The sequence below is a fragment of the Acanthaster planci genome, linkage group LG02, assembly GCF_054643075.1.
Source record: "Acanthaster planci isolate LZ-2023a linkage group LG02, COTS_SCS, whole genome shotgun sequence".
In the NCBI taxonomy this organism is placed as follows: domain Eukaryota; kingdom Metazoa; phylum Echinodermata; class Asteroidea; order Valvatida; family Acanthasteridae; genus Acanthaster; species Acanthaster planci.
In genome coordinates this window covers 4042458-4064455 of record NC_141778.1, presented here as the reverse complement: position 1 = coordinate 4064455, position 21998 = coordinate 4042458, and the positions used below count along the sequence as shown (strand labels likewise).

The following is a 21998-nucleotide window of genomic DNA, read 5'->3' as shown; positions in this document are numbered from 1 at the left end:
CAGTATCACTGATCATCTCAGGGGAATTCGACAAAAGTGTGAAAATTGGGCACTAAGTAACGTGAAAAACACGGAAAAGGACTTTAAAATGGGTCCCAATGAAAAACGAAGGGAATTTCAAAAATGGTTTTCTTCCTAGACGTAGTCAACTTTTTTGTACATTAGATATACTGGTCTTTCATGTGGCATCAAAATTGTTTGAAGGTAAACTCGGCAAAAATTGTGAAAATAAAACACAAAGTTAGGTAAAGAAACGATAAGTTTTCTTAATTAAACATTGATATTTTCCACTTTCTTTGATTACAATCCGGCGATCTTTCTTAAGAAGCAATTAAATATTACCATTCGATAGACCCTTGGCAATTCATTAACACAAATGAATTGATTGAAATTGAACAAATCGCTCACATGGGTCACCACCGAGTCGTCTGCTAGAATAATTTTTCAGGCCGACGACCATCATGTCACTATTGCGCATGCGCGGATTGGGCACAATTGGCGCGCAAAAGGCATTAGCGCTAGAACCAGGGCGTGAACCAACACGCGTGCGTACTCCATTCGTTTGCACTGCACTTTCTGGTTCACAGAGACGTCACACTTCAGTACTCCATGCATGGGGACTGAACATTCGTGATAATATAGCTGTGACCGCGTGTGACGTATTTCTTTCACTAAAATCTGATGTGCCCCGTTCGGCCGGGCGCCGGGCGAACTTCGGTGATAACAGCACTTCGCTGGTTCACGAACGACAATGAAATGCATGCGTTGCGGTGGCTTAGCTACCAACAAAAATGAACACTCCCTGCCCGATGCCGAACCGCTCATTTTAACCGATGAGTGGGTGCTTTTGCTCAAGACGGAAACCAGTGCAACCCACAGGCAACGGAAGCGGGGGGGGGGACTTTATAGACTTGGGGTAATGGCCCACCAATTTACGCAGGTCTTTTAATGGCTGATCCCTGATGGTCTCACAAAATGGTCCCTCACTTTGAAAATCGTTCCGCCGTCATTACTCCAACCTCTGCTCTGATGAACGCCGTTGCTATCTTCGGTAGCCCTTAACGTCGTCCTTTTCATAAATTACACAATTTCGTTCGACAGTTTTGCCGTTTCATCAGATGAGTTTACCAATCAGTTTGGCAATTTCACCATTGGGATCATAGATGTGCCAATTTAGACATCCAAGCCGCCTATTCCATCATTCAGTGGAACAGAGACGACAGAGTATACATTGTACAATATACGGTCACGTATGGAATCGAAATTACTTCCAACTTCTATATGAGTGTTGGTTCTCAGAACTACCATTCTTACTAGTAAGAAGAGATCGATTCCACATGGTGTACCAGCAAACCTTCTCTTAGACTTGACTTCAAGTCAAGCATTTTTGGGAGCATACGTAAGTTCATTGTGCAACTGAATTGAATGACCACTCACAAGAAAGTACCCCCTCTACTGACAAACCTCTGACAGCATCACAATAGTCGGCACATTATATTCAGCTTTGAGATGATGAAAAGGTACCGCTCGTGCAATTAGCAAATTAGAATACTCTCTTTTTTAATTTCGAGAATATCCGAAGCTCTGCTTTTAATTTTTTTCAGTTTGATGAGCACAGGTGCACATGAATGGGTCTACCCATCAAAACAACAATCAATTTAAAAAAAAACGAATCCTGTTAATATATTTGAAGTTTCAACTCAACTTTACTGATTCATACTGTTCCTTGCTCTATGACTGGTAACATTACAATTTTCCAATGACGTGGTGGTGGGTGGGGCCAATAGGGAAGATGGTTCTATGGCTCAAACCATACCCCACCCAAGCAATGTATCCAGGTCTTGAAGTTGAAGGCGTGACAAAATTGGAATTTTTTCCAAAAACAACAGTGCAATTTTTTTTCATCTGTGAAAGAATCTTCAACCTCCCCTATGTCAGGCGGTGGTAACATTCCTAAAACACTGCCCTCATACCCACCACTAACTGCCGAAACACCTGCCCCAACAAACGAAGATATCATGAAAGTCATATCGAGTCATGGACACTGACGTCATTTCAAATTTCAAACAAAGGTACCGCTTGAGCCCAGCAAGGGGATGCAAATTGCTTTTCTGAATTAAATGTCTGTGCGTATACACTTTGCTGCTTTCAAATGAAAATACAAGTCTTAAAAAAGCATCCTGGTTAAGCCCAGTTTTTGATGACTCTTCAAGCTGACAGATTTTCCCCCCTTAGTGGGCTCTCGGGGAATTTACATATGTAATGTAAACTGCAGCTCAAGGAGGGCTGAAGCTTGGGGCCTGAAAACCCCATAACTTAGGTGAAAGCAGTGCCCATTCATGCAGCACTCCAGTTACAACAATCAGTCACTCTAGCTTTGGTAAGCGAGCACACACCAACAACAGGTCAGCATAGTCAGGTTGACGTAGTGGTTCTTTCCTCGCCTTCCACCTCTGTGGTCCCCAGTTTGATTCCTGGCCTGGTCCACATGTGGATTGGGTTTTCAGTCCCGAACTGATTTCGTGGGTTTTACCCAGAATATTCCTCTGGGGTTTTCCTCCCACCTCTGAAACTGTCACTGCTTCTCATTGTCTCCTCTCTTCGGGTTTCTTCAGGCTTTTGATTTACGGTGCCTAGGGCACTTTTGAGGAATCCTTGGTGCCATTACCAGAAAGACTTAAATAAATTTTTTTTAAAGAAAAAACACCAACAATGATTCTCATTTGGTTGAAGGTTAACGCCTGCCATGCACATGTACACTCAAAGGTCCAGCCTTCTGGTTTGGATGAATGCATCGTCAGCTCTGGTCAGCTGCTTTTTCCCATCGTTGCTTGTAGACTTCCTTCACCCATTCTTGAACAGTCGGATGCGTAAATTTGCCTGGAGGCAGGTTGAATAAACAAAATTTATATCAAAAGACAAAGGCAGAGAAAAAGAATGCAGGGGCCAAAAATGAGTGCACTGAGGTCATCTTTTCATTTTGTGAGGGAAGTTCAAAGAACTGCCCATGAGCAAGCTGAATTACACAGATACATATTAGCTTTATTATGCTGATGTGGGACCTTGAATTTTCCTCTCAGAAACAACTCCAACTTTCAAAATATTTCGCAATGCCGCACTAAAGATGCGACACCCAATTTCCCATTTGGACATTGCTTTTCTACAAATTGTTAACTCCCCCCCCCAAAAAAAAAATTGCTTGAATTACAAGATTTGTTTTCTGGAATGATGAATGAAACACAAAATAAGTACAAGTTGCAGACAGTGACAACCTGCAAAGGGCAGATCTAGGTTCACTGAGATACAGAAATACAAAGGGACACAGAAAGCCATAGCCTTGCATGTTCCACCGTATTCCTGAATTTTAATGGAGCCTTGATTGGACCTTGCAATGACCTCTTTCCTACGATGGTAACGGTTCCAGTTTTGCTGTCAAACATCCCCTGAGCCAATCTCAAGTCCCAAGATTTCACTCCCAAGTCGCAAGCTATTCAAATGAACTGTGATAAAAGGGCCTTCATTTTATCACCGTTCACTGCAGGTAACCAATGATCAAATGGTGATAGACTTACAATGGACTTGATGAGAGACTATTCTGAAGGATACCACACATATTTAAAACTTCTTTTTCTTAGAGGAAAATTGATGTAGGCCAAAACTAATGCCATTTGAGTGTATGGTGTTCAGGAACCCGTGGAGCTATGGTTCTCACAAGGATGCCAAATCCACTCATGCAAACGGATTCTGAATCTGAAAGGCCATTATTTCCACCAGTGGTGTTTTTCCGAATTTAAAAAATGTTTCCGGGACTTTCCGACCAGACGTTTTCCACATTGTCTGGCAACTAGCGCTTTCATCTGGTTCAACCAATGGCCTTTATATGCCGAAGGACCGAACAACATTCACCTCAGTCAGATCCTTTGAATACTTTTATGAGATAAATTGTGATTGGATCTTTGGATCGACGACTTGTAACTACATGCGCTGACTTTGAAGGGCTTAAAGTCTTGCCTCACGACCAAGTCATTGTGGCGATTCCATTCTAGTTTCATTACAGTTTGGTAATGGTGGAAATGTGCTGCTTCTCTCCCCCTCACTTCAAAAGTTGTGAGAAAATGGTTAATTTGGTCAAAAAGAAACTACAGATGGATAACCACTAATAAAGACTTGTAGAGTGTTGGCTTAGGAGCTCAGTTTGCATTTTACACGTGCGTTCCCAGAACACTTATGATTTCTGCCTGGTTTCAAACTGAACAATCGTTCCCTGTTAAATTAATGCACAGCATCAGCAATGATGAAAAGCAAGGAGTACATGTACATGTGCGGGTACATGCATATGGGGAGATGTAACCAGACCGTGATGGCTCACAAAGGACTGTACCCAAATGATTCTACTGTGTTTTTGATTGATGAACTACCATCACAGAAGTTACACTTTTTTTTTCCTTTTTTCATTTTGACACGGTCTCGCCGAACACATGGCTACAACCCCCCCTCCCATAAAAAACCCGCAATATTTTCCCCTTTGAGTTCTGCTCCACTGAGTTTGTGCAGTTACAAAACCAACACAGCCGCAGAGGGCACAACATACTGGTATTAGAATGTTTGCCTGCTCAGTTTGGCCGGTGTTTGGATGTGGGGCCTTTGCCCAGCGGGTCAACTCCCTATTGAATCACCCTTGAGCTGAGGACTCAGAGAGTTTTTCTGCAGTTCTTAAAATAGAATCCTCAGAAATGTGCATTGATGTCTCGATTAATCTCATTTTCATTTTAAGTTTCACTTCTTTAAAAGGGCATGTAGCACCTTTTTGGTTTTAAGTTAATAAGTTCAAGTATTCATGAGCAAAACTGTGATGTCATTCAAGGCAGAAAACCTAAAAGTAACCAATTCTCTGTAATAGTCGTAAGTCCCGATTTAACTGGGTAAGTACATGGCAATAAGCCAGCAAGCAATTCTTTGTTAGAAACCTTTTCAATGAGCAAATTTTGAGTGCAAAAACTGAACAGTAAGTGTATAAACTGTGCTAAACAATGGCCTTTCCTGAATGACATAATAGCAATGGCGCCCTCAGTCGTCTGGAAAAGCATGTACAATTCAAAAGGTTCCAAAAAGTGCACTTTTCAATACACTTACCCCAACAGGATGTCAAATTATTTTCATGGATTAAAAAGGGGTATAAAGTTTCACACTCGTTCTATGACTGTGTGTCTAATTCCTCACGAGGAGCAAAACTGACAGCCTTACCATGGCATTTCACATAGTGAGCTCTGCTTTTTTACCCAAGTATCCATGTCGTGCAATCGGTGATGTCCCGAGGCTTGTGAAAAAAATTTCACAAGCTTACTCGAACCCATGACCTCCTGCTTGTTAGTGCAGACGTCTTCCCATTTGACGGCTGCACTTGCCAGTCAGTTTGAGTCAATAATGCAAGTTTGTATCAATAATCATGGATATCACTTAGTATAGTAAATCGGTAAAGAACAAAACTCCCAACGTGGCATAAACAATAAATATCTCTCTGAGGCTGTTGCAGGGTGTCAGTAGCTTCTTGTAAACACTGTGGAAGTTACACAAAAAGACAGCAGTAAAGAATATCACCAACAATCCCCCCCCCGGGTCATAGATGTCAGACACCGGTGGCGTTCTAAAATTAGAAGCATGTTTCATTTCAAGTTTTGCACTCACTGAGAAAGCCCTTCCACGGACAGGCATTCATAGTCCTCGACGCGGAACAGCAAAACAACTCCGGGATTATCGAGCGAGATTGATATTGGAAGCTGGGAGATGTTTGTCTATATACATTTTGCTGTTGTCGAGGGAAGATCCGGCTTTGTCCCACGGTTTGACAATGACGTTGGGGGGGGGATGCTGCTACAGACAGTATTGCCTGGTGACTCCTTGTGTATTGGGGACAGGTATGCCAGTTGGCTGGTTGGTTGCAGCACTGATCCGTGACATGCACTGTGAATGGGCCAGGTTTCTTCCCACGATTCCACACCCTGTTTCCTCAGCGTCCACCTGCCATCATGGTTTGTGTTTTTGTTTTGTTTTCGTCTCCTCACCGGAAATTGCCAGATTTCTAGAATGGAGGGCTTTGACAGAGAAAACACTGAATGCCAACCAAAAAAGACCACAAACAAGTGAGAGACATGATCGCTCCCACAACTTACTGAAATGAATAAAGAATTCTGTCCACACATGCTATTAGCTCAAAGGACTTTACACCATTGCATTTTTAAAACATTTATAAATATGATAATCATGAAAAACTGAAAAGAGGATTGCATTTTACTGCGAGCCACATGTATCTGACAACTGTTGTCCATTGCTAGGCAGCTTTTTGTGTTGAGGTCAAATTTGATGAGTAATTGGACTGGACAATACTGACACAATGGAAAAATTTTCTGTCCAGTCATCCAAAGCAAGCAGACTGTAAAGGCTGTGATAGCAGTACATGACAAATGCCTCACAGTTGATGCCACTCTTGACTTCCACTCCACACTACATTGCCCAAAAATTTTCATCTTGTTTCAATTTGTCACATGGCTACTATGCAAAATGCAAATTCTCACATCCACACGAACCAAGGCCAACTCAGGCAGAGGTTTCAATTCCACCAACAAGGGTGAAATGTAGCGTACCCGGTACACATGAATTCTCCTTTCTGGTTTGCTTCTTCAAGGTTCCTGCACCTAAAGGACAATTAAATTCCATGACTTTTCCATGACCAGATTATGAAAATCCACGATCAAATAACATAACTTCTTGGACTATTCGGCTATTTAGGTTGCAAATTTATACATGTACCGTACAATCACAGATTTTATGCGCTTATTTCTGATAATAGAAATCACACAGTGTTTTATGACATCCATGACAAAATTCCATGACTTTTCCATGACTTTACTCATTTTGACAAAATTCTATGACCTTTCCAGACCTGAAAAGGAAAAAACAAATTTCCATGACTTTTCATGGCTGCAGGAACCCTGCTTCTTACTTGACAATGACTCTGTGAAGGAAGGCACAGTACACATGCACATAAATGGCAGAAAGAAGCCGAGTATGGGGTTTTTAAATGCAACATTTGTATTCTCTCAGATTTCACTACGTCGACTACGTCGAACACTGAATGTCTATATACCTGCACACTTCTTTGAGCGCAGTGTGATTGAATGTTTGTGGGTATGCTTATTGTCAACCCGATACCAGACCTACGCCGTCCTCCACAGAGCATTGTTTGGGAAGTGCGATGCACAAGGACTAGATTGATGACCCCACCCACAAAATGTGGCAGTCCTGGACGCATTCACGAATAAATAGGTACCTGCATCGCTATCTCAGCTCAACGGAACAAGCCAGCATTTGTCTGGAACAGACCCAGTCCAAAACTCTGGTTCCCCTTGAGTTATCCGAGTTGATGCCACATTTTAATCAGCAACTCTCTCACGCAGGTTCTTCAGCTTGACGCCCATTGACATGTACATCGGTCGACTGACAGCACCCTATTAGACGAGGAGGCATGTAACGCATGCACACCACCTGTCCACGAGCGTTGTGCCGTTGCAGCACTGTCCTCTAATGCTGGTAGAGGCATCACGCTACAGGGCTGCCCCAACATTTGAATATTTCATCTAACATCAAGTATGGAATTGACGGGGGAGGGGTTATCAACTACTCAGAAGTAAAATGCACCGATACAAATTTGGAAAAATTCGATTTTGGGTAAGGAAACTCAATTCAAGTATACAGCAGTTCAATGTTGGAAGTGGCGGACAATTCCGCGCAAATACCATCCAGGGTTTTGATTCTGTTTTTTGCTCATGTTGGGCATTGCAGTGTTGGAAAAACAACCACCACGAACAGAGACCAAGGCCCTATCTTTACAATGTACAAGTATTTCATGAATTATTCCTTTTTCTTTGTGAACTTCAGAGTCTACATGTATACCACAAAGAAGGGAGGTTGCCAGGGTCTGTCAGCCTGTTCCTATGACAACACATAACTTCATCTGATTCTTTCAAGTCCAGATTTCAAACGAACACAAAATCTCTTTGATAGAGGAACACTGCCAATTAAAGAACGGCACTAGAGTTTAGGTCCTAACTTACTCTCACCACATGACAGAACAGGATATGCGCAATTATAATAATCCCTTCCAATATGTCAGATGGTTTCTTACAGAATTACTGAAAAACCGAAAGGCAGCTTACAAATCGAACCTACTTCTATGGCCTGACTCCAAGCTTGCATGTACACGTATCGGCAACACAAAAAAAGAATTTGACTTCTGTCACTGAACAAGGGTTAATTCTTAACTTTATTTCATGTCAAACACACTTTGAATATTAAGAGCTGTTGGTATTTGCTATTCTGTCTCTAGTCACTTGTTTCAGATATCATTTCTCAAAAGTATCCCATGTGTCATTCGGAAATTTTGGAAATTTGGTTATTATACAGCCAAACGTTCGATTGAATAGAAGAGCAAATTTACTGACAAATTAAATTCTCTGAATTGACTCATCCCTACTGATTCTGCCCACCAAAAGAGTTGCTGGTGATCTAAACGTAGCTTGATGCTTCTCAATGCAATTCATGGTTAAAACAACGGAGCTCAAGTTGAAGACAGACTTGTGGAGACATTGACAAAAAACCACAACACTGGGGGTGGGCAGTAAAGGGGCCAAGCCATGGGCGTCGTCCGATGAGAGGAAAAGCTCGGGGGAGGAGGGGAGGATGTCGACAAAGCACTCAGCCGCAGCAAAGTGACAAATCATTGACAGTGAAAGATGGGGGGTTCAATTCCGAGATGTTTTCCAGCATACTGGTGATTTTTATCCCATAGTCTCCTTTCCATTTTGTTTGTTTATTCTGTTTTATAGCCTTTTTTTTTTCATTTTGCCATTTGCAACTTTTTTTTGAGGGGTGGGGCTGGGAATCTCCCTTCTGTCCCCCACACTCAAGATGCCAGTCATTTTAACAGTTTACCTCATGGTTCCCCCATTCAGGCTGCCGTTTCAGCAAGACAGTGGAGTGTGTTCTTGTTTGTAAACAATTCAACGCTGGCCTACATGTACATAACTACGACCCCTGTATCAACCCATGGTTTCAATCCAATTATAGCGACCACATTGGTAACGGTGCACCTGAAGAACAGGCTGTAAAATATACATGTTCTCACATAATGCCATTTCCTAACCAAATATTTACCTTTTTCATTTCTCACTTCACTGATTTTTCACCACGGAATACTCAATTTTGAAAAAAAACACTTGAATACTCACTAAGGAATATCTGAATAACTGATACAGGTCTATGACCATGGCTGAGTGCAACTGAAGATTCCATACATAAAGGAATCCCTTGTTGACAAATCCGAGGAGACGCCATTAGTGCGGGGCCATTGCACTCACGCACATGCCTTAACTAGAGCACCCATGTGCACTTTGGCGGATCACGACACCCTATTGGTTGTGGAGAGGAATGTAACATCTCATACCACCTGTCTTCCGACAGGATGGCCCCGCAGCAGTGGCTTCTGATTCGCCGGATTTGTCTAGAGTGTGGCATCTACTGGACCAGTGTTGGCACTGAGCCAAGAGACCATGGGCATGACCCAAAACGGTGCATACCTTTAGTTGTGTCGAAGAAGTCCTGTAACTCCATTGGCCTGTTCTGGAGCGTTTCATACTCAAAAGCCTGCAGGATCATCTCAAATTTGTCCAAGTCTTTCACAAACTTTGCCTCTTCAGTGGAGCCGTCCTCATACTCCTGCAAAAAAAGAAAATTAGGATCTGATTCAAAGTCAGTTACATTACTTAGCTTCGTGAATTTCTTGAATACAGCCTTTGCGCTGGCCCTGTCTTCATTGCTAAGATATCAAACAATGCCGCTGATCATTTCCAAACTCAATTCATACACATTCAACTCATTAGGAAAACGGCTTAAGTAGCTACCTGTATTAACACATTGCTTTAAATCCTGCCTTACTCTGTTCTCTTTTGTCATAGAGTTACTACATGAACCTTATCCTGCTCTGCCATGTCCTTCTTACCCTGCCAAGTCTTGTCCCATAGTTTCCTATTTTAACATGTCCTATCTAATCTAACATTCACAAAACAGGCTAAAGTAAATTGTACCCAGAGTGATTTGTATAACGTACCCCTGTTTCTTAGGGTTTTTTTCAGGGTCATACGTCATGTGACACGTTTTAAATTCCATAAAATCTTGTTAACGTTGAATTTTAGAATGTTTCCCCCAGACTCTGCACAATCAGTTTGATCTTTATTGACTGAACAGGGCCCTGACTTCAGGATGTCTTACAAGGAATCCTAGTTTCACAGGAACCTGACCTTATGAGAAACGGGTACATGTACCCAGTTGCATTAAAATCCATAAAGTACACCTCTCACACAGGTCTTAGAGGAGTAGGAATCTAACGTACTTACTTCCCAGAGTTCACAGAACTGCAAACCAACAGTAGGGTCCACAAGACCAGCCAGGTGCTTCATGGCATTCTGAAAGTACATCATGCACCATCATCAAACTATCAGTGGGACATACATACATCTCATTTTCAGACTATGTTGTCCAAAGACAGTGGCGTGAATCCAATCATGCAGGCAACCCAGTAAAAAATGTAGACCAATGTTAAGAGCTCGTATGACTCTGAGGGAGTTCAGTCATAAGCTGCTGGCAACAACACTTCGACTAACTCTCATCGAGCGCACGTCAGTCATTGGTGGTAGGACTTGGGGCCAGCCAATACAAGGATGATTGCATCGCTGGTTGCAAAAAGCGTTACACACAGCAGGGAACCAAGTGAAAGAGTTGCAGTGATAACTGGCCATGATGAGAGATGATTCACACTTTGGCATTTTTGAAAGGAGTGGATTCGGCTTAGACTTCGGTTTCGCTGGTTCCTGTCAGAGTTTGAACATGTGGTGTCGAACATCACCTCAAAACAGATGGAACCAGCGAGACCAAAGTCTAAGCCGAATCAAGTCGTTTCAAAAACGCCCTTTGACTACAGCACACAGGAGCCAGCTACATGTACATGTCACCATCAAAACCCTAGTCAAATGACATCAACTTGATTGAACTGTATCTTATATTTATCTGCGGACACAATGATCTTCTGTTGGTTACCAGCTTCCCCCATTGCCACCGCTGAGGAAGTGTACGTGTATGTACATGTACTCATGCGCAGAGCTTACAGTAAAATGACTGGTGCTCCTCAAGACTACAGGGTAGTCAGGAATGGGAAAGATGGAAGGGAGACGGTAGTGTAGTTGGAACCCTTTAAGACAATCACAGGACCCAAGAAGATCGTCACGAGATGCCCTACAAATATCACTAGGCCCCACAAGACTATCATAAATTTAACACAAAACCTCCAATCAGAAATCACACTGCTCAAATGAACCACTGCCTGTGTCACTATTCACCTTATCACTTCAACTTACGTCTGCTCTTGTCGGTAGTTCTGTAGTCTGGTCTTGTAATGGTCTCAGCTTCAACACTGAGGGGAGAGGGGAAATGTCAGGGGAAGTGGAATGGGTACGAGGGAGGACTGATTACTTCCCCTCACCTTTTCTCGTCTGTATTTCTCTTCTTTGCTGATCCCATCCGCCGGTGCAATGTCCCCAACTATGCATTCTGCCAGGTCGTGAACTATGGCCATCTTCATACAGCTGTGGAAGAGAAGAACAGGTGATTTCTGTCCACTTTAGAAGCTCGTTTTGGCTACCGGTACATGCATATCAACATCTACGGTGGTTGGGTACATGTACCTACATTAACAGTGACTTCCCTCTTCAACTAGCAGACCCAAAGTGTTCTGTTCATACGGTTCATTCTGAAAATTTCCTGGGCACCACCATATTGCTGCTTTTCATTGCCTATCATTTTGCGGCTCAGTACAGTTCACTGACCTTGAGGAAAAACAGGACAGAGTTCACTGCACCCCTGCAGACCCTCCAAAGTAAACTGAATTCAATGCCGAATGTTGACAAATGGAGGAAATAACGGCAATAAATGAAAGGTGGAAAGAAAATCTGAACTCCTATTGAAAATAGGACAATATCGTGCCTGTTGTAAATACATGTATCAATAAGGAAACTGTCACAGTTTGCTGTGTGTTCCTATCAGAATGGTGTTGTCAGAATGTGCGTACTGGTTGACATGCACTGAAAGAAAAATTTAGGGGGGTTAGGTAATTTTTGACTAGATTATCGGGACTTGGTGTGTCTATGTTATGATTACAGGTGCGTGGTCCTTCTCAAGACCATGGAACATGCCACGAAACATGTAACAATATGGTTTCATTACAAAAATGACTGGTCACCAGGCACCCACCATTTTGTGTAGTTGCCTATCAGCTATCAGGACACCCCTCCCGGCCCACGGAAAGGACCTGTTATTCTTTGAGAAAGTGTGTGACTAAAGCAGTGTGAACTTGGATAATTACAAAAGACCGAGAGAAGGTTTGTGGGTGCGCCATAAGGAATCAATCTCCTTTAGAATTGGGGTGGTTGCGTGAAGAACAAAAAGCATGAACTCGACGTCTCGACCCGGATGCTCTGGTCGTCCTCAGGAAGAATGCCAGACGAGAGTGGAGCACTGCAAAAGATTTTGCTTGGGGAAGGCAACAGCTTCTTATTTTGGCAGTTGGTGATGTGGATCAAGCACCAACTAATGAGTACATGCTGTACCACTGGGCAATTCCATTATACTCAACGTGCATTCAGGGGCTACAATGTAGATGTACATACTGTACTGCAAAGCACTTACATGCACATGTACTTTACAGTAAAAGTAAGTCTTACTATATGTACACATCTGTATGTATTTGGTACAACTTAAGCTTAGGCAAATGCGTATGATACATGTATAACACAGTTACCTACGTACATGTGCCTTATAGTCTTATCGGCAGCAGAACCGATGAGATATGAGCACTTACATGTACTGGTGCAAACCTCACGCAGTCTGACATGGGCTTTTGCATTCAGTGCATATTGATAAAAGTCTGTGAAGTTTGTTGCATAAATTTAAGGAAATGAATTCGCTGCGGTAGATACATATTTATGGATACATTCTGTACACATATGAATGATATTTTTTAAAGTTTCTGTAACGATAAGGCAACATCAAACTGTGAACATTACGGACATTACCTTTCAATGTTACGGATGTTACGCATGAAAAAACGTTTTCACATTAGTAACTTATAGCACACTAACTCAAGGTATAGTCAGTTCTGCATATTATTCTTCACTTTCAAGAGACCGAACACAAACACAAAATGCCCAATGAGAAATGATTGCTTTCTCTGAGTCTGTGTCTCGCTTCATTGTAGCAAATTTACATGTCTCCCACTGTGCTGGACGGTACTGAAAATCCATAATTTTAGCAAAAATGAAAAAGGTTTTCTCCTACTGTAGGTCCAATAAACACATCCAATGTCTTTGGTGTACCCTATGCTTCTGATATAAGGTGTTGTCTTTCTCTATAATTTATACTACAATGTTGACATACATGCACCTGTACTCACACTGAACCTTGCAGTTTAGAAGATTCAGAAAGATTCCACTTTTCAGCCATGTCCACTTTGGCATGCAATCGCCGCATCCCAATTTGGACTGCTGAACACTGATAGCCAGAAGTGTGGAAAAAAAATTAAGTTTCGATTAAATTTGTTTACGGTCTACTTTGTAAGTGTACTTGAATGTACATTGTACATCCTGACACCGCTTTTCTTGTCCTGAGGTCCATATGCCATGTGTGGGATGCATCTACCGGCAGGTGTGAATAAGCTCGCCAGGCGGGGGTAACAATGCAGTCCCCCCCCCTAAATGCTTCAGTGTTCTATAAGAAAACTATTTTTCTATGCTACATGTATGCTTAATTTGAGCTGAATGATAAGGCGTGCAATCACGTAAGAATAAAGACCAAACCCAAAATTCTTTGCAGAGAAAACCTACATGTACAAGGGAAGCCTGCCGGTACCCTGCATTTTCCCAATGCACAAAACTGCCTCCCAAGCACATCACGCAGCATTTTAATTCTGGGTCCGAACTGAAAGTCAACAACAGACAACAGGAAAAAGCAATCTCCTGCAAACAATGTCCATGTTGAATACCACTGCTTTTATGCATTTGCAGAAAAGTTGTGACACTGTAAACATCACAAAGAGATTTTCCTGCTGGTATACACCTTTTTTTTTTCGTTCGAAAGAAAAAAACACCCTGCTTGAAGAGATGTGCTTTCTAATGTCATTGTTTGGTGAACAACTGTTTTTGGGTCACGTTTCTATAGCACTTTGCCCCATCATGGTGCACTCTCCTTGTCGCCTTCATTTTTAACCACTTGGGGGGATGCTTTTTGTCCACAATGAAGTTTGTATTACATGTATTTTTAGTCCAAAATCTTGAGTTTTTAAGAACAGGATCAGGAGCCCCTTTTCGTAAATTTTCTGGGACACCACACGTCACTCTTCTCTCGAGAGTCATTGTTCATGTACGAGATTTGTACGACATTTCTTGCAGGTACAGACTAATGTTTGTTTTTTCATGCATATCATCACGGTGCTTTGCGCCATGTTGAGCCTCTAGGGGCCCTACCACTAATGTCTTTTCACAAAATGCCCATTTTTCCAAGGCAGCTAGCCAAACGGGTTCAATTAATATTTTTTTTCATTTCCATTTTATTGTCAAATCTTTACCAACAATTTTTTTCCCCTGGACATTTTCACAGCAAACCTGTCTCTAGTGGTGATTCGCTGTTTTCCCCTCCATCCATTCAGTGCCAGCAGAAAGGTTCTTTGACCATCTAACCGTATCGGAACGTCCTCATGTTGGTTTTAATTGTGGTCTTGCATCATGTGGTGCGTGTAACTTCCCATTCAGTCGTAAACAGCTGCTCAGATTGGATGCAAACAAGTGAGGCTTATCATGATGGTGCATCAGGCCATGCAAGAGTTTGAAAATTGGATTCATGTTGCTTCCAAAAATAGTACAGTACTCTCTACCAGGTTCATGCAAGAACTCACAGAGAACAACTGAACAATAGAAAGAACAGATCTCCAAAGTTGATTGAGCTATTACATGAACATGTAATGTTAATTGTGTGACATTTGATGCGGAACAGAAATCAACAAGCCTGACAGGGAGCATTAATGAGCTGGAATGTATGTGTGTGTCTAGCCTCCTTTCAAACAAATTCTTGTGTGTCTCATCAAGCAGCTGTCTCAACTAAAATGTCACGCTACATAGTGCGTGCTACGATCAAGTACACGTTGTAGCAGTGTTACCAGTTGTAGTCAGGACCATCACAAGACCTTTCACAAGACCATGCACAAGACCATGCACAAGACCTTTCACAAGACCATACACAAGACCATGCACAAGACCTTTCATACACGTAAGACCAGTCACAGGTACAAGTACCAGAGTGAACAATGCCAAAGCAATGCTTTTGTTGCATTTCATTTGAATAGCTTGAAAAGTGAATTCCGACTCAAGGCCTTGTGTTGGTCTTGTGGTGGTCTGTAGAGATCTGGACTACAACGCTGACTGTTTTAAATCTCAGCACATGTACCTTGGACGCATCGTATCATGACGATGTGATTATTCTCAAGATCTCACAGTCCTGTTTCCTATAAAAATTCACGGCCTAATCGAGGCACAGGCAAAAATATGTGGCTAACAAATTCTCCTGTGCTTACATGAGGCAAAGACGGAGATCCTCAATACATCACTTGCTATGTTTGAAGTCTCCAATCAATTTTAAAGGTGGCTTTCTTTATTTTGGAACCCTGACAGTGAACCCAAGCGATTTCAGGTTAAAGCCTTAAGACATGATGACTGGAGCTTGTACAATGTTGCTGAAAAGATTGACCACTCCCTGGTCTGGTGGCATACATGTACATGTAGAAAATGTACAGAAATACAGATTACCTGTAGGTACCGACAAGTGCCCCAATGGAGTGGCAAAGGAATATTGCACAAGAGCCAGTCTATTTGCTGACATGGCATGGCTTTACAACTTTTCAGTACTGTACTTTTTGAGACAAATTTTTTATACATGTAGAACTGTTTACAAATGTATACAATGTGTTCACTAAAATTATCAGGCTCCTACATTGTAAAGATTGTTGCACATGATGTTTGGAGTGTGAAACTTTGCGGGATAAAGTGCCATTCGTGAGGCCCGAGTGATAGCTATTCCAGCCTCCACTTGCCATGAAAAATTGTTGTTTTCCCTAGGGCTGTGCCAAATATCCAAATATTCGATCAATTATCAAATATTCAAATATTATTTTCCGAATTTGAATATTCAGATACAAAATTCTTGAAAAGAACAGGGAATTCCTTTGTTTTAAATGAGAAAAATTGCACCATGGAGGCTTGATTCAAGCAGATTCAAATAAAAAAGGATTCAAAAAAGTAAATTATTCATTAAACAATTTAAAAGGAATAGAAATTTTCATAATCTTTCTAAATCTTACCTGGAGATATTCCTAGATGTGAGAAGTTATTACAGTGATCATATGTACAATTGTGTGCATTATTCCAATTATTTTGTATATGGTTTGTGCCTCAACAATCTGCTGGTTGGTACAACCAAATATTCGGATATTCAATCAAAGTGAAGGTCAAATATTGGACTAGCATATTATTCGATTTGACTCTGCCCTAGTTTTCCCTGCAGGACTGTGGAATCAACTTATTTACATAATAACTTCTCCAATAATGCATGTAGGTGAAGTGGGAGTCCCTGTACTGAGATGACACGGTACTTCTTTTGAAGTCTGAAAGGCATTTTGATGTTGTTCACGCTTTGTTGATGCTGTGTTTGTTGACACTAAATGCATACATGTAGCATTGCGGTGAAAGTTTCACTGATTCACGTGCAATAAAATAAATGAAACAGAAAGCTCTTACTGGTCCCTACGCAGTCCTTTGCCCTCTGGAATAAGCATGGCAAGGACAGCCATGCGATACATGTGGTCTGACACACTCTCTGGCTGTTCCACCTTGTGGTTCACCCACCCTGTCCGTTTCACTCGCTGCAAAGGACCAAAATACCACAGAAATGTATTGCAAGCATTTGTGTACTAAAATGAATAAGAGCCATAAATTCTTCTTGGGGAGGGGCTCCGTATACATGTACATGTGCATTAATTTAACAAGGAAAATAGCTATTGATTTCACCAAGCCACAATCTTTCATGGATGACATATACACTGTACGCAAAATACCTTTGTTTTCATAAAGCTCCAAAGAATCAGAGGGACAAAAAAAAAAGAATTTTTCTTAGACTAACTTCTTTATTAACTTCCCAATGCCATAAATCATGCCCGAAGGGTTGAGCCTCAGGAGTCATCTGGTCATTTTCCAAAGCCATGAGAAAAGAGAGGCTATAGACTTGCATCCACGCCCACATTAGTAAGAAAAAGATTTTAAAAAAACACAAAAATCAAGGTTCCAAAACTTCCAGCAGCTGTATAGAACATGATATTTATGCGTTTCATCCATACTGAGCTCAGTTGAGATAGCTTTTGAATGTCCAGATGTCTGCTTGAGCTACGGCCAACTCACATGCCTTGGATTGGATTGCTTGTCTATTATGTACATTTCACTCTTTTTTGTTGTGATGATCCCTAATCGACCCAACCCATGAACTGATGAAGGGCCTACAAATGTAACTCATCTCTCAGCAAGGCTTTGATTCTAGTTTGGCAATATTATGCTTGAAAAGTGTCTGTACTTGGAGGTTAAAATAGAAGAATGAATGATGAAAAACGAAAAATGAAAAAATGCCATGGCAATGACATGGAACAGCCGCGGAGACGATGAGGGGTCAAGTGACGTAATGCTCAACGACCTTATTTTAAAGATGGCGACTGTGAGAGTGAGCCTGTTAGATTGAATGGATAAAGGAAAAAAGACTGGAAAATACCTGAATAACGTGAATGAAATCATTCAATAAATGGTATTTAGAAAACGGAAAAGTCAAGAATCATGTTCGTATGCAAAAGAAATTGCGCCCACGATGATAAGTGGGTGCGCCAAAAATGTTCAGTATTTTAAATGTTCAGGTTTGACCCTAAGGTCCTTGGGAACCACTGAGTTCTTGATGCAACGGACAAGGAAGGTCAGGTGGTTGGAGTAGCGGGCAAACTTCATCCTGCAGCGTTCATACCTACGTATGAGCTTGAGGGTAGTGCGCCCATATTAAAAAATTCATGGTTAACCTACTAAAAATTGAAAATCAAATGAAAATCAAATGAAATCTGAAGGACCAAACAACACATTGTTTTTTGAGGCCTCAGGGACTTCAATTGCCTGCCATGGGGCTCCAAACTTGGTTGATTTTACACTATTTTCAATGGAGCTTGAATTGGTTCAGTGCACCCCTAGGCCCTTACTTTATCAATGTTTATGAGATGAGAGAAACTATGGCCAAAAATCGACAACGACAAAACATAAAACCCTAAATCTGCCTGAACTCATTGTCCTGAACTTACTTTTAGTTGACCAACAAGGCGCATAAAATCAATGATATTTTTCAATTGGTCGTCCATTTCTTCGGCACAATATGCATGACGTGCGGGACGTGCACGCCGCGCCAATGATGAATGTAAACGACATGATCTATCCCAGAATGCCATCCTCTAGTTTTTATAGAGCCAATGAAAATACTCGTTACTTAAGAGATGGCGAGTAACTACACGATAGCTTGATTGTGATTGGTTTAATGGTTTGCCGGCAAGCAATATGGCGGCGCCCATGCGACTCGGGGTGAGTGCTATTAGGTTGGCCAGAAAGCTTTCGCAAATACGGTCACTGCGTGGGCTAAATGCCCCCAGAGCCACTTTTTGTGATACATCAGATAATAGAGATAGTTCAGAAATAAGTCGTTTGGACCAAAGTGGTGAATCTACCGAGTGGAAGGCAGAGGAAGTTCAGCCTAAATTAACTGGATTCGCTCGAGCATTCGCAAAGCATTCGGCTGTGCAGCAGACCGGTCTCCCCGAAACAGACGCATCACCAGAGACGCCTCAGAGCTTTGCTAAGCTCCTAAGACATTCATCCCACGTCCATATTGGCAACGCCAAGGGTCAAATTGTCATTGGAAAAATTTTTCACGTTGTTGATGATGATCTCTATATTGATTTTGGAGGGAAATTCCACTGTGTGTGCAAGAGGCCTGAACAAGATGCAGAGTAAGTAGGACACACTAGGAATTCCACAATTTTATAAGTCCATAATAATTATTTCGTGTATTTTAGAGGGTTGACTTTTTCTTGAATGACCCTAAAGTAAGCAACAAACTGGGGGGCATTTCTTTCTCAACACATGTACAATAGGATGACATTACTTTTTACATGCAGACAATTGATGCCGGTATTTGACAATTACATGTAACTAGTAGGCCTTGTAGGTAGTTACATGTACAGCAAAATGAAGTCAATTTTTCAGATGGAGATCAGGGACTAAACTACTTCTGTATCCTGGGCCCCACTTCCAACTATGAATAAGACAGATAAAGTGAAGAGTTTTTTTCCACAACACAGAGAATATTCTTTCAAGTAGATTGCTGGTTTCAGCGTATTCATAGCACACCTACCTCGTGTTTCTTACCACACGTAGCAAGGGAAAGTATGTTTACATGATGAAATTATAAGCCTGGGAATCACTTTTGCGACACAGGGCTGTGAAAAGGCAGGTTCATACTTCCACTGAACGTGATAGCAAAGCAAATTCACTCAACTTGCAATGTGTCCAACTTACGCAAATTTGCAGGGCGAATACTTGATATGGTCTCACAAAAGTGCTACATGTACATGAACATGCATATTCACTGTATTGTCGCACTGATTTCATAGCTCTTTATTTCTTAACAGGAAGTTCCACCGTGGCACCAAGGTCCGACTTCGCCTGCAGGATGTTGAGCTGACAGATCACTTTATCGGTGCAGCCAGGGATCTCAGCCTGTTGGAGGCTGATGCAGATCTCTTGGGACTCGCCAAACCCCATACACAAACAATCTCTTGACTGATCAATCGCATGCATCATTCTCTGGAGGAAGGACTCAAACACCCTTGTTTGATGCAAAAGTTTTTAACATTAAAGAGTAATTTGAACAACCTTCTCTCCTCCATTTTCAACGTACATGTTAAGCTGGCATCATCTGAAAAGTGGCCTGTTAGAAGATGTTGCAACAAATGCCGCTTAAATATAATACAGTGTAAATGATCATTTATCACTGACACAAACATGGCTGTGCGCACAGTCATGGACATTCACTTGGGATGAATCCATGGGCAGATCCCGGGGTAAACAGATGCCTACCCCAACCACCCCCCCTTAATCTTTTTTTTTTTGAAAAATAATTAAGGAATTAATTTCCCTCCATTCCCAAAAGTGTGTAAAAAGACCCAAACTGTGGCCTCACCCCTCAGACTGCCCATAACAGTTACATGTCAAGAATTCCACTACATGTATTTTGGTCCCTCACAAAATTTTGTTCTGGATCTGTCCTTGGATCAACGCAGGTGACTGGATACAGTCATTGATATGGACATGATCATGGACAGTGGTGTAATTATTCAGTGAGTTATTGTTATGGACACTGGCACGAGTAGCGACCGGCTACATGGATATGGACGTGTACATGCTTGACTTGTATCCTGTGAACTGGAAGTGTTCAAACTATTGGCTGTGGCTTGGAGTGGCAAGTGCGTCTGGGGGAAATGCATGCAGTCACTACCAGGTGGCTTCCATTGAGGCATATCCAGCTGTAGCCAAGCAAATTGGACATTGCCTCAGACAGGAGTCGCAGCATTGTTATGTAATGTATAGTTAGATGGCACTCGTCAATATGAACACATTTTAAGTAAGGCTTTAAGGGTTAGCACTCCCAGTTATGTCAGTTTTCGTAGCCTGTACACTTTGTTCGGACTTTTGGCATAGAGCTACATCGAAAACAGTTGATAATGTAAATGGGAATCGAATGTGTAATGCTCAATTTGGTAGCACCCTTTCGGGTCAAGCTGCATTTACTTGTGAAAATAACTAAGACTTTCGAATCATTCAGAATTGCAGATTGACTGCAGTCGAGTTCGATTAATTTTAATCTATGTATGAATAAGTATATATAATTTTTTTTTGTCAACACAGATTTAAGACATTGCATTTGTAACCAAATAAAAGTGAAATTTTCATCTCGATAAGGTTCTGTACTTTCCCGCTTTCATTGTGTTGTTTTCCTCATTTGCAACATGTCTCATAATTTTATTCACTGGAAATGTGTTCAAGTGCAGCATAGTCTCCTTTTATGTCTTTCAAATAGCGAGGCAAACTAACGTCCAGATGAGTGATATTCATCAACATGCTTCAGAGTTAACCCCCGGTCGCCGTAAGCAGAAATAGGACAAATTGATGAAATTTTAAGGGAAGCTGTAGACTTGCTCTTTATACTTCCCAGTACCTTATACGGTTAATCGTTGGCACCAATGGCCGACAGGTACATGTAATTATCGTGTGGTAATTGAACTTTTTCACAGTGAATGTCCGAAGTTAAGGGAAACGTTACGAGAAGAAAATAACGCAAAATCACCAAAAACTTACCCAGATTGGGCTGCAAGAGAATCTAATTTGAGTGCATCTAACTAAAACTCCCCGATTCGACATAATGTCAGTAGCCGGACAAGGAGGACACGTTGAACGAAGTGCGTCATATACATGTACATAACTGAAATATTTATACTTTATTCTATCAATTCTTCTACAGTTCGATTTTGAACTTCCCATGCCGTGTCTCTTCAACGTGAATGTGATTTTTTTTCATAGTATAAAGTATAAATATTTCGGATATGCGTATGACGCACGTCGTTCTACGTGTCTTCCTTTTCCGTCTACCTGTGCATGAGGTCAAACAACTTGCTTTTGATCGCATCTCGAAGAAGCGCCCTCTCGGCTTCATCTTTG

General features: G+C 41.6%; 2 protein-coding genes across 3 annotated transcripts; one reads left to right on the top strand and one right to left on the bottom strand.

Annotated features, from left to right (window-relative positions):
* Window positions 1–1686: 1686 nt before the first annotated feature.
* Window positions 1687–21931, bottom strand: hddc2 (HD domain containing 2). 2 transcript variants are annotated; one of them, XM_022227706.2, is made up of 6 exons: window positions 21639–21931; window positions 16947–17071; window positions 11591–11693; window positions 10449–10517; window positions 9633–9771; window positions 1687–2880 (listed from the first exon to the last, which is right to left on the bottom strand). In XM_022227706.2, exons 1-6 carry the CDS (start codon window positions 21819–21821, stop codon window positions 2798–2800), a joined length of 702 nt encoding a protein of 233 aa, XP_022083398.2. In that variant the 5' UTR covers window positions 21822–21931; the 3' UTR covers window positions 1687–2797. The 2 variants fall into 2 exon arrangements, with proteins under 2 accessions (XP_022083398.2, XP_022083399.2); XM_022227707.2 differs by lacking the exon at window positions 21639–21931 and adding an exon at window positions 18533–18688.
* LOC110975318 (small ribosomal subunit protein bS1m-like) lies at window positions 18754–21250 on the top strand. The gene is made up of 2 exons (XM_022227708.2): window positions 18754–19231; window positions 19913–21250. The coding sequence occupies exons 1-2, from the start codon at window positions 18783–18785 to the stop codon at window positions 20061–20063; spliced, it is 600 nt and encodes a 199-aa protein (XP_022083400.1). The 5' UTR covers window positions 18754–18782; the 3' UTR covers window positions 20064–21250.
* Window positions 21932–21998: the final 67 nt, after the last annotated feature.